The 12,046-nt window shown below is 40.3% G+C and overlaps 1 protein-coding gene across 1 annotated transcript in view; it reads left to right on the top strand.

The window, feature by feature from the left end:
- LOC149228285 (Serine/Threonine-kinase) overlaps nt 1-12,046 on the top strand; it is a 110,993-nt gene that overhangs the window by 58,766 nt on the left and 40,181 nt on the right. The window contains exon 3 of the mRNA XM_089375664.1: nt 2,500-2,571. Within this exon, the coding sequence (XP_089231790.1) occupies nt 2,500-2,571 (72 nt within the window). The remainder of the gene's footprint in view (nt 1-2,499; nt 2,572-12,046) is intronic.

Below are 12,046 nucleotides of genomic sequence, written 5' to 3'. Positions count from 1 at the left end.
TACAATTCCTGTGTGGAAATGTATTGTTAAAACACACATCTGTGTAACAAGTAAAAAAATTAGAGCTAGATAGCAGCCTAGGCAAGTAGGGTCTTTCTCTTTCGTTTTCACAACTCTTTGCACCCTTTCTATTCATGTTGATTTCTCCAAGGTGCGCACCCAGCTGGAACGTGCATACCTTTTCTTAGACTCCTCACACCTAAAAGCACATTTTTTTGGGAACACGTTCCCTGTCCTTGACTCCATTCCATGCTACTGTGAATGTACCACATGTGAACTTATAAACATTTTCTATCAACTTTCATGCCCTCACCTTCTTCATCCCCTTATATCAATTTAACAGCGTAACTTGTAAATTTAATCCCATCCACACCCTCTTCTATACTATAAAAAATGTTTTTTTTTCTAAAAATTTGTGGGTTCTTTCTGATGTTCGATCCATTTCTATGAACATAATTTAAAGAAACTCCGAAATTGATTCATTTCTATGAACATACTTTAAAGCAATCCCAAAATTATTATGCTAGGAACATCACGGTGATTGAAATAACTGTGCTTAGAATCTTGGCCACTATTGGTTTAAATGCAACACTAGAGGGGCTATATTCTCTTATATATCTGCTTTCCTTTTCGCTGGTTGGTCAATATGTGCTCTTCCACTTGCCGACATGCTTGTACTCCATTTCTGATAGCTTTTTCCTTGTCCATGTATCTAGCAATTGGATTTTTTTCTGACATTACCTGCCCCCCTCAAAAAGGAATTTATTTTTTAGAGATGTAGATCCAAAAAAGAAAGAAGTCTTAGCACAGGGCAATTCTTTCCTCCTGATTAGAGTCATGCTGTGGTCCTTGTGGTTGGCTACCATTGTTCAGTTTGTTGCCTCGAATAACTTCTTTTTTCCACAGAAAAATCACTTTCAAGACCGCCGCTGCCACAATTCAGGGTATTAGGGGAGTCTGCAGCCAAAGAACTAACTTTCAGATAACCTCGCTGCTACAGGAAACCTCCCTCAGGTAGCCGCATGCCTTGGATTAGGGCTGTTTCAGGACTGTCTAGAACCTCACTACCTTGTAATGGTCTTAACAGGCTTATGCTGCCACAGAAAGGGATGCCTGCTGCCTGGATAAGATCTTCGCTGCCCTTGAATTGTCTTAGATAGACCTCGGTGCCACAGAATTGCTCTTCAGATCAATCAATCCACAGGAGTCCTCCCTTGATTGCCAAAAACTAGATGAAAGATGCCTCAAAAAATTATGCCAAACAGAATAGAGAGAAGGGATTGGCTAGGGTGGAATCTTTCACCACCGAAACCAATCAGAAAGAAAGGGGTCTTAAAACCCTCAAGAGCCTCAGCTCACAAATCAGAAATATCAACAATCCATGATGAGAAAAATGATTCTCCTCTCTCTTATTTATAGATTCCCTTTGGGGTCTCTTCTCCTAATTTTAATTTGAGGGGCTAACAAGTTTCCCTCCATTTTGCCCCAAATTTGGCTTCTTCCACAAGTTTTCCTCCAATTACCCCAATTTACCCAATGTTACCCCAATAACATTGAATAATGGGTTCCCCCCTTTATAAATGACTATAGCCTATGGGGTTGGATAGGCTACTTCGTCCTCCCTTGGGCAATTTAATTAGAAGAGGACATTACATTTTGATTGAAAGACCATTTTTGTTCAGTATTCACATGATTGAGTGATGGTTTAGAGTGGTGGAATGATGTTATGATTTGATGCATGTATGTCTTTATTATTTCACAAAAGCGTGGATTATTATGTGGCGATGGCAATTTTTTGCTTGTGTTATTTGATTGCCTCAATTTGTAGCAGTTTTATTATGCAGGAGTAGTTGAAGTGGCAACTAGGTTGATGTACCATGCCCAGGATTTAATGGACTTGCTAATTGGATTGATTAATGCATGGGCCAAGAACATGAAAGCATGCTGTTAATATTTTCTGCACATTTGTAATAATCAAGTGAATTTGAATTTTGGACAATGTGTAAGAACTGGGTGCTTTTCTTGAAAACCATAATTGCATGATTGCCTATCTCCTTGAAAAGCTGTAGTTTGCACTATGGCCAAGGGAATGGAGTTATATCAGTGAATCTTGATATTAAAAAACTTGAATGAAAGATCATTGTGTAGTGTTGAAGTTAAACCAAGAACCAAGGCTTTGGTTTTGCAAGCTGAATATTTTTTAGAGCATTCAGACACTAGAGCTGGTACTATGTATTAGACTGGAAGTGGGTACTGAGTAGTAGTATATCCGCAAGGGTGATCCACAAATTAGACATACAATCCTTTTTGGAAAAAATAAAAATGTAACCTATTTATGGATATCCCTCCACGTTCACTAAGTATGAGTACAAGAATCATTGTACAAGGAATAAATATCTTGGAAATTTAGATTGTTTCACTGCATTATTTTTACCATTTTATTCATTTTTTTGGTATTTACACACAACTTATTTGGCAGTTACAATACCTTGTTTGCAGTGCGAGCTATTATCAAGTGGAGGAGAAGTGAAGGATAAACATGTCTCACTTCTCATAAATGCAGGGCTATTGGTAAGGAGGCTGCTTATATGTCTGGTTGACCCCATGAGTTTCTTGCTTAGCAGTTATTCCAATTGAATAGAAAACTATGCTTTCCTTGTTATTTCAATTAATGCACATCCCTATGCACTGGGTGTAGGCTTTATCATACGTATTGCAAATAAATGTAGTCTATCTTGAAAATTATATACTTTGAGTCTTTTAAAGAAATTGAAGACTAGTAATCCTAGGGTGATGTTTGGTGTGTGAGTTGTGAAAGTTTGCAACATGTGTTTTTTCAATCTGTGGAACTAGCGTCTTAATAACTTGATCAATGTACATCTAGTTGACTGTTGAATGCCTTCTTCCAACATAGATGGCAGATGATGATGACCTTCTAGTTGAATTTTAATAACTTGTTCAATTTTCATCTAAATGACTGTTGAACACTTTCTTCCAACATAGATGGTAGATAATAATAACCTTCTACTTCTAATATTGATTGTTACTGGAGGGTCATTGTTTCAAAAGACTTCAGGCCTCTGGTATAATGATGACATGCATGGGAGGGTGATTGTTTCAAAAGGGTGCTTTCCATTTTGAGAGTTTGCTACTTTGGGAAAGTTTCTATCCTTAGAAACTTACTATTTTTAGATGGATTGCAGCTTTGAGTACCCATACGATGGCTTTCCAAAAGGTTAACCTTTGATTTTTGGATCTGCTATTTTGGGAAGGCTTCTATTTTAAAAAGCTTTAATGTTTTTGGAAACTAAGCATGAATCTCTCTGCCCTTTTTGGAGAATAACATTTGTTTGAATTTTGGTTGTGATCAGGGAAAGTCTGTCTTTAGACTTGCTATTTTTAGAAAGTGCTATACATGGATGGGGTCATACAATGATGGCAAAGAAAACTGATAAAATTTAAGTGATTTGAGAAAGTGCAAAATTAGGGCATTACATCTAAAAATAGCAGCAACAAGGTGATTGAACTGTACATAGATCGTCAGGTTATGTTTACCTATGAGAACAACCTATGATGACCTAGTAGAGCAGGTTGATCACTCCATGAGGAGATCTTTTAGGCAAAGAGATTTTTATCTAGTGTGCTTTTTCTAGAACTGATCCTTTCTATTCTAAACTTGAAGGCCTCGCTTGGGGACTTGTTCGACGGCTTGAAGAAAGCTAGCAGATGAGATTTTGTGGTTTGACACATGCATTGATGGTGCTCTCAACCGTGTTTCCAAAGGGTGATACTGATGATGAGAATCCCAATATAAGTGATGGTGGAACATTGCTTGACATTTATGATTGTCATTTAAATGTTCTTGCTCATTTATTTATAATGCTTTCTTTTCAAGTTTCAATATATATATATATATATATATATATATATATATATTATGTGTAGATACCAAAGCCTTTTGTCAAGGATAGTGCAAATCCTCTCAGCTTTCCAATCCCAAGCTAGGGCAGATTAGCACCTCTAGCAACCAATAAGATCCAATTTGCAAGAATCAATCAACACATCCTCCAAGGCAAGGCGTCCTCTCCTCCTTTTCTTCTTGAAAATTCCACCAAAGAATTTTATCACAAAACCTTAATATCCAGTATCCGAGAGATATGCCCTTCACTCTAGGCCTTGAAGATACTCCTAGAAGACTGAAAAATCCTTGTGACTTGAGAGAGAGAGAGAGAGAGAGAGAGAGAGAGAGAGAGAGAGTACATGTGAAGACTGAAGTGAACAAAGTTCCTTCTACAAATTAATTACTCCAAAAGACTTGGAATATCAAGATATCCATGAGGATACAAATATTATATATTAAATGTGTGAATAAGAATAAGAATGATAATGAATTTACAAATGAGAATGAGAGGCTTGCTTATATATCAGGCAAGTGTCTCTTCATGAAGAGTCATGTCTCATTTAGACATGCCTCTTCAGCCTAATTACTAGTTAACTAATAATTATTTATGCTTATTATCATATACATTATTTTACATTATTTATATATATTTTATTTGTTACAAAGACTCTAGAGAAGAGAGGTGCTAGTGCACACATTTATCTAGATCACGTCTCAACACAAGTGAATACAAGAGAGTGAATGGACATATATGAATTGAAAGACTCTCTCCTTCCGCTATTTATATGAGAAGGGAGGCCAACAATACAATGTGGGTCTTGCCCTTACAAGCACTTGTAAGCCAACACAAGTGAGATGCCACACTCTAAAGTACATATGTCATGTTCCAAGGTGCTGCAGCTATGTAAAGCAAGTCGACATCACTCCATCACAAGGCTCCATGGACTTCATTGGTCATCCTAAGCAATGTACTCCAATGGGTCAGTTACCCTTGTAAGAATATTATTGAAGCCCTAGGTGTCCCTGAGCCACCTCCAATCCTCAAAACAAGAATTCAAGCTACCACATGCCAATTATGGTCTGATTCTCTCCTCCAATCTGCACAATGCTCCTCATCCATATAGGGTGCTCTCCAACCATGCGAATCCTTCATGGGGCTTGTTACCCATGCTTTTCGCAGTGGTACCCTAGTAAATTTTGGTGAGTAGAGCAGTTTGTAGCATGGCATAGCCCCCCTTTATGATCTTGTTGAATTCTGATTTTTTGGGTAGGTATACATTTCCCAAGGCAGTTCATGTTGTTCAAGACACCTCATACATATCGAGGAATTGGTCCCACTTTCAAGGAATTTTTGGGGCTACTTATGGACATTTGGGCATCTCCTTAGCATGCCACATGGAAGGATATGAATCATTGTCCTTGTTGGACTGATTATGACATCATTTGAGGGCTGATTTGCACCTACAACACTTGTGGCAGATGCTAGGGTTCTTCGGTGACTTGGAAGGGTGAGGTGGATGATATGTCACTATCTTGGTATGCCTTATGTGATGTGGACATAGCTTGAATGAAGTATTTTGAAAAAATGAGGATTATCTTCATTGTATTTTGATGTCACTTAGCTTGATGGGGTTTTATTACCCAAATATTGAATTGTAGAAGCATCTCATATGCTTCATGGAGTTCCTTTTCCCAAGCCATGACAATGGGTCCTCTTTGGGACATGATTTAGAGGTGTTGGACCATTATTTCATGTGATTTTTGGAGTTGTTAGCATGGTGCTGTCACTTTTGATGAAACATTGTCGCCTTTTCATTAGATCATTGTACTAAAGAAGGGGGACGTTGGAGATCTTGTTGGATTAAGAGGACTGTTCACCATGTTTTGAATCTTGCACCACTTTCTTTTGTTGATTTGGGGTAGCATCGGATGTGCTCTAGCCACGAAAATTGGTGGAGAGGCTAAAGCACATGAGATCTCCATCACCCAGAAATGATTTGGGCAGAATCTAACCAGTTTGGGAGATATTAAAATAATTAATATTTTTGATGGAGGAAAATAAAATATTAATGTGAATTAATATAAAATTGAGTTAGAATGGTCCAAAAGTTATGGATCAAGCTAGATCTAATCTTAGCCGTTGATTAGGGACTTAATCTTAGCTGTTGAATTGTCAACGAGAAAAGTATAAGAGGAGGCTTGAGGGTCACTTGGAGAACACACCGAGTTGATCAAGAATTCGATTTTTTGGGGCAGGGCTTGCTGAGGAAATCAAAGAAGTGATCAGAGTTGCAGTTGAGGGGCAGTGAATGCAATAGCAGAGAGGCAGAGATAGTACTAGGAGCACGCAAAGCCAGCCAGAGGCCACCAGAGACCACGCAGAAGTAGCCAGAGGCCATGCAAAGGCATCCAGGAGCTGCGCAGAGCCTGAGGAGGGCCAATGTAGGACACACAGAGGCTCCAGAGGTTGACGTAGAGCCCCCAGAGGCTGACGCAGGGCCAGAGAGGCTGACGTAGGCCTTAGAGGCTGACGCTGGGAGATTTCATGGGGCAAATTGGGGCTGATATCTGTCTCCAACTGAGAGGTACTACTGCCGAGAGCATTCTTTGTTGGGTGAGCCATTTTTGGCACCCAGATTGTATTCTGAAACTGCTTAATAATAAAACCCTCAGATAGCTGCACCAGTTTTCTAGCATTGGGTTTCCAGGGACATTAGTCCAAAAATAATGGTGTCACTTGTGTGCTTGTTTTTTTTCTTCAGTTGATGATCTGTATGTGTTGAGACTGTACTTTTATTTATTTTTAGTATTTACATGGTAAATAACTTGTTAATTAACAAAACAAGTAGGAAGAAATAAATCAGAAAGTACAGGAAGGATTTCTAATAGTTAGACTTAGAAATTCCAACATGGTATGAGAACGAGGTTGCAGATCACAGGATAACTGAGGGCATCAGCCGAGCAGAGCAGCAGCAGCAGAAACATCTGTCCTGAGTGACAGAAGCTATTCCTAGTGGAAAAGCAGCAAGGAAGGGGTGATGCAGTCCCTGCATCATCAGTTCGAGCTGGGAAGAGGATCAACGCAGTGGCAAGAGGAGCAGACCTGACCTACGCATTGCTTGGTCATCTTTTTCAATGAGGAAAGATTGACGCCCGTGGCCAGGAGGTGCGGATTTTGCTGGTGCCAAGATTGCGCAGAGACTAGAGGCTCTAACCTTCAATTTGCTGGGGCATAGGAGGCTGTGGTTAAGCTGCAGAGTGAATTTGGTGGGGTACTGTAGTTAGAATAGTACCTAACAGGGCAAGACCAAGGAGGAGGGAGTTGTTGCCGAGGATTTCTAGCCAAGAAATCCGAATTAGTGGTGCAGCTGCACTAACGATCAGAGTGGGGGCATCTCGACATTGGCAGAGGGGTTTCCAGGAGGGAAATCGAGGCTCAAAGGGAGTCACACCGAGAACTTCCAGGAGGGAAGTAGAGAGACTCAGAAGAGTCGGAAGAGGAGCAGCGAAATAGCAGTGAATGGGGTAAGAGATCAGGATAGACTGGACGGAGCCTCAAACTTCGTAGTCTGGAAGGTCAGGATCTTGTCCGTTCTAGACAGGAATAGTTTCAAGCACTTCGCCTTAAACACGATAGCAGTCCTAGATGACTCGGATGAGAAAGAAAAGTAACAGGAGGCAATGGCGAGGGCCAAGAGCATCATCCTTGACGGGGTCAAGGACCATGTAGTACCACATATTGCCGAAAAGGACATGACAAATGCGATGTGGGAGGCCTTGGCGAAATTGTATCAGCATACTTCCATGCAGAGGAAGATGCTACTGGAAAATCAACTACGGTCATATCATATGCAGAAGGGAGAACAGATAGATACCTTCCTCGGTCGATTGAAGAAGATCTGGGATCCGCTGACTTCCATAGGGGCCATGCCAGATGAGGAGATGATGGTGAGGACCGCATTGAATGCAGTCTCAGAGGATTGGGAGGTATTTGTCCAGAGCATACTGGGTAGGTCGACCCTTCCAGATTGGGAGGAACTGTGGGTGGCTCTTTGTTAAGAAGAGATCAAAAGGCTAACCAAGGTGGGAAGTAGCAGCAAGGGGGTCAGAATCAAGAAGGAGGAAGAGGAGGATGTTGCCCTAGCATCTAAGGGAAAGCAGGAGAAACAGAAGAAGAAGGACCTCTCCAAGGTCAAATGCTTCCACTGTGGGGAACTGGGTCACTATGCGAGCCAGTGTTCGAGGAAGAAGAGCAAGGGAGAGGCTTCTGAGACCAAGGCTGCGCCAGCAAGGGCGGAGAAAGAAGTGGAGACAGAGGATGGCTGTGCCATGAGTGCTCATGCACCTCGAGAGAAGAGGTGGGGAGACATCGAGCTGTAGTCAGACAAACTACATGCGATGAAGGGAAAGATCCTCGAGGTACCCAACCTCTTGGATTATACCTTGCTATGGGAGCCACTTGAAGAGGAGTAGCAGGACTGACAGATGTCAGAGTTGGGAGATCAGTTACTTACTTCTCAGTAACTGAGTTGCAATGCAGCAGTTAGCAGTGGCAATGCTATGGGCATCACGATGTAGCATTATGAGAGGGATTGCAGTGCAGATGCAGCAGTGGCAGGGCCATGGGCAGCAACACAGATGCAGAGGGAGCTGCCGTACAGATGCAGTAGTGGCAGTGGCAGGGCCATGGGTAGCAGTACATGATGCAACAGTGCAAAGGATGTTGGGCAGCAGGCCTAGCATTAGCACAAGGACCGATGCCGGATGATTAGGGTGATGCTTAGTAAGGAGTATTACTAGAGCACAGTCCTTGCTAAGAGGGAATGTTGATTTGGGGTACAATTGAATGTGCTCTAGCCATGAAAATTGGGGGAGAGGCTAAAGCACATGAGATCTCCAATACCCAGAAATGATTTGGGCAGAATGTGACCAGTTTGGGAGATATTAAAATAATTAATATTTTTAATGGAGTCCCTAAGTCTAAACTTATTAGGGAAAATAAAATATTAATGTGAATTAATATAAAACTGAGTTAAAATGGTCCAAAAGTCATGGATCAAGCTAGATCTAATCTTAGCCGTTGATTAGAGACTTAATCTCAGTCGTTGAATTGTCAACGAGGAAAGTATAAGAGGAGGCTTGAGGGTCACTTGGAGAACACACCGAGTTGATCAAGAATTCGATTTTCTGGGGCAGGGCTTGCTGAGGAAATCGAAGGAGTGATCAAAGTTGCAGCTGAGGGGCAGTGAATGCAGTAGTAGAGAGGCAGAGATAGTACTGGGAGCATCAGCGCAGAAGCCGGGAGAGGGTTCACGCAGAGCCAGCCAGAGGCCACCAGAGGCCACGCAAAAGCAGCCAGAGGCCACGCAGAGGCAGCCAGGAGCTGTGCAGAGCCCGAGGAGGGCCAGTGTGGGACACACAGAGGCTTTAGAGGTTGACGCAGAGCCTCGAGAGGCTGACGCTGGGCCAGAGAGGCTGACGCTGGGCCAGAGAGGCTGACGCTAGGAGATTTCGTGGGGTAGATTAGGGTTGATGTCTGTCTCCGACTGAGAGGTACTATTGCCGAGAGCATTCTCTATTGGGTGAGCCATTTCTGGCACCCAGATTGTATTCTGAAACTGCTTAATAATAAAACCTTCAGATAGCTACACTGATTTTCCCGCATTGGGTTTTTTTCGGGGACATTAGTCCAAATATAACGGTGTCACTTGTGTGCTTGTTTTTTTTTCTTCAGTTGATGATCTGTATGTGTTGAGACTGTACTTGTATTTATTTTCAGTGTTTACATGGTAAATAACTTGTTAATTAACCGAACAAGTAGGAAGAAATAAATCAGAAAGTACAGGGAGGATTTCTTCATTGTATTTTGACGTCACTTAGCTTGATGGGGTTTTATTACCCAAATATTGAATTGTAGAAGCATCTCATAAGCTTCATGGAGTTCCTTTTCCCAAGCCATGACAATGGGTCCTCTTTGGGACATGATTTAGAGGTGTTGGACCATTATTTCATGTGATTTTTGGAGCTGTTAGCATGGTGCTGTCACTTTTGATGAAACATTCTCACCTTTTCATTAGGTCGTTGTACTAATGAAAGGGGATGTTGTAGACCTTGTTGGATTAAGAGGACCATTCACCATGTTTTGAGTCTTGCACCACTTTCTTTCAAGTGTCATTGACCATCTACAACAACCTTGGAAGATGTGGAGGCTAGATGTTGGTGGTTTTGACCATTTATGTTTTCCTTGGTGGATCAACCCCTCTATTTGAGGGATTTACCCATGTTTCATTGTACATGTGGCTTGAGCGCTTTAATTTTAATGATCTGTTAGATTACTTAATTTTAGGAGTTAGTTAGAATTAACTTTCTTAGGCTAGATGTAAGGAATCAATTGAAATAATGATATTTTTTTGCAAAGGAAGTTAGATCTCACTCTACAATAGAGGATTGCTTCCTCATTTGGTCTCATGGTTGGATTGTGAGAGCACTCTGCTCCTTGGAGCTTAATAAAAATATCTTTATTGGAGCATTTTTGGTTTTAAGGGCTTCATTAGGGGATTTTTGAGGTCTAAAATGGGCCTCCCAAGGAAATTATAAAATAATAGTGGAAATAATAAAATAAGATTAGATGACATCATCAAATTTTAGATGGAAAAAAGAAAAAACTATTTTCTTAACTCGTATTTTCAACTTATCTCCCTATTAGTTTACTCAAATTTTGAGCAGAAACACTCGTTGGATGCATAATTTGATCCCTCATCCAAGGAGTACCCATGTTGCATACTTTCGATGGACCCTGCTACACAAAAACTGAGAAATACATGAAAAAACGTGATTTGCAATCACGTTTTTCATGTATTTCTCATTTTTCGTGTAGCAGGGTCCATCGAAAGTATGCAACATGGGTACTCCTTGGATGAGGGATCAAATTATGCATCTAATGAGTGTTTTCGCTTGAAATTTTAGTAAACCAATATGGAGATAAGTTGAAAAAGTAGTTTTATTATTATTATTATTATTATTTTTTTTAATCTTTTTACTTTTTTACTCCAAAAATGGTGAATCATCCCCCATGGTTGACATGATCATCTTGAATTCTATTGGTTCTTATAAAGTTTATTTTGGTTGTACATTTTTCTTAGGAGGCCCATTTTAGACCTCAAAAGTCCCCTAATGATCTATGTGGTAAATGTTTTTGACTTAGAAGCTGTCCTTTCTTCGACATCATTAAACAAATTATTGGGATTACTTAAGGCCACCACAAGGTTACTAAGATTGATCCATTTGAAGGGAAACTTTGTCACTTGGAAGGAGGACTTCTGGAGACTCTTTTTGCACACTCTACTTTGTTGGTTTGGGTAAAATTTTAATCCTTCTTGCTAGGCCCTACAATAAGTTCCTTAGTAAGGATTTTGATTCTATTTCATGCCATACTTGATCTAGTGGTTGAAGGTGTTGAAATTCTATAACATGTGAAGTAGAATACAATTTTCTTTTCTGATAATTACTTCCTAATGAATTTTCAAACAATATTTCTCATTACATTGATAATATTGAATAATTACACACATAAAATTTCAACTATAAATGCATCGAAAACAATAAAGATCATAGAAAGATAGCCATGGACATAATATTTTTACCTTGGGAAACCCAATTTGGGAGAAAACCCAACAATCTTTTGTTAGGAGAAAGTCTTTTCAGCAAGGTTTACAAATCATAATTTGTTTAGAAATATGTGCCAAGCATTTAAGTCAAATCACCAGTTAAACCTAGTCAAACATTGTTGTTGGTCAACGCTAGTCAAAATGTCAAAAGTCAATTAGGTCAGTGTTGGTCATGTTGTTGCCGTTTTGCACACACACCTAAGTCAGTGAGAAAAGCCCTTAACCCCACAAGGTGTGGTTGGTGGCGAATTTAAGAGATGCAGTTGTCACCTCTTCCCAACTCTACCTGTTTATCCTCTCTCCTAGGTAAGCTAAGGGGGGTGGTCCCTAAATGAAAAACTAAGTTAAAAGGTGATGTGATGTTTCTAGGAGATGTTAAAGGTCAATTTGGATTACTTGAGATTATGAGAAAATATAACGAGCAATATGAAATGAAGTAACCATTAACACATAAATCAGAGATAAGCATACATGACCA

This window comes from Pinus tabuliformis, chromosome J, assembly GCF_031772625.1.
Source record: "Pinus tabuliformis cultivar Carrire ecotype Pingquan chromosome J, CPIR1, whole genome shotgun sequence".
Taxonomy (NCBI): domain Eukaryota; kingdom Viridiplantae; phylum Streptophyta; class Pinopsida; order Pinales; family Pinaceae; genus Pinus; species Pinus tabuliformis.
The sequence above is the reverse complement of the archived record's forward strand: the minus strand, read 5'-3'. Positions and strand labels throughout refer to the sequence as shown.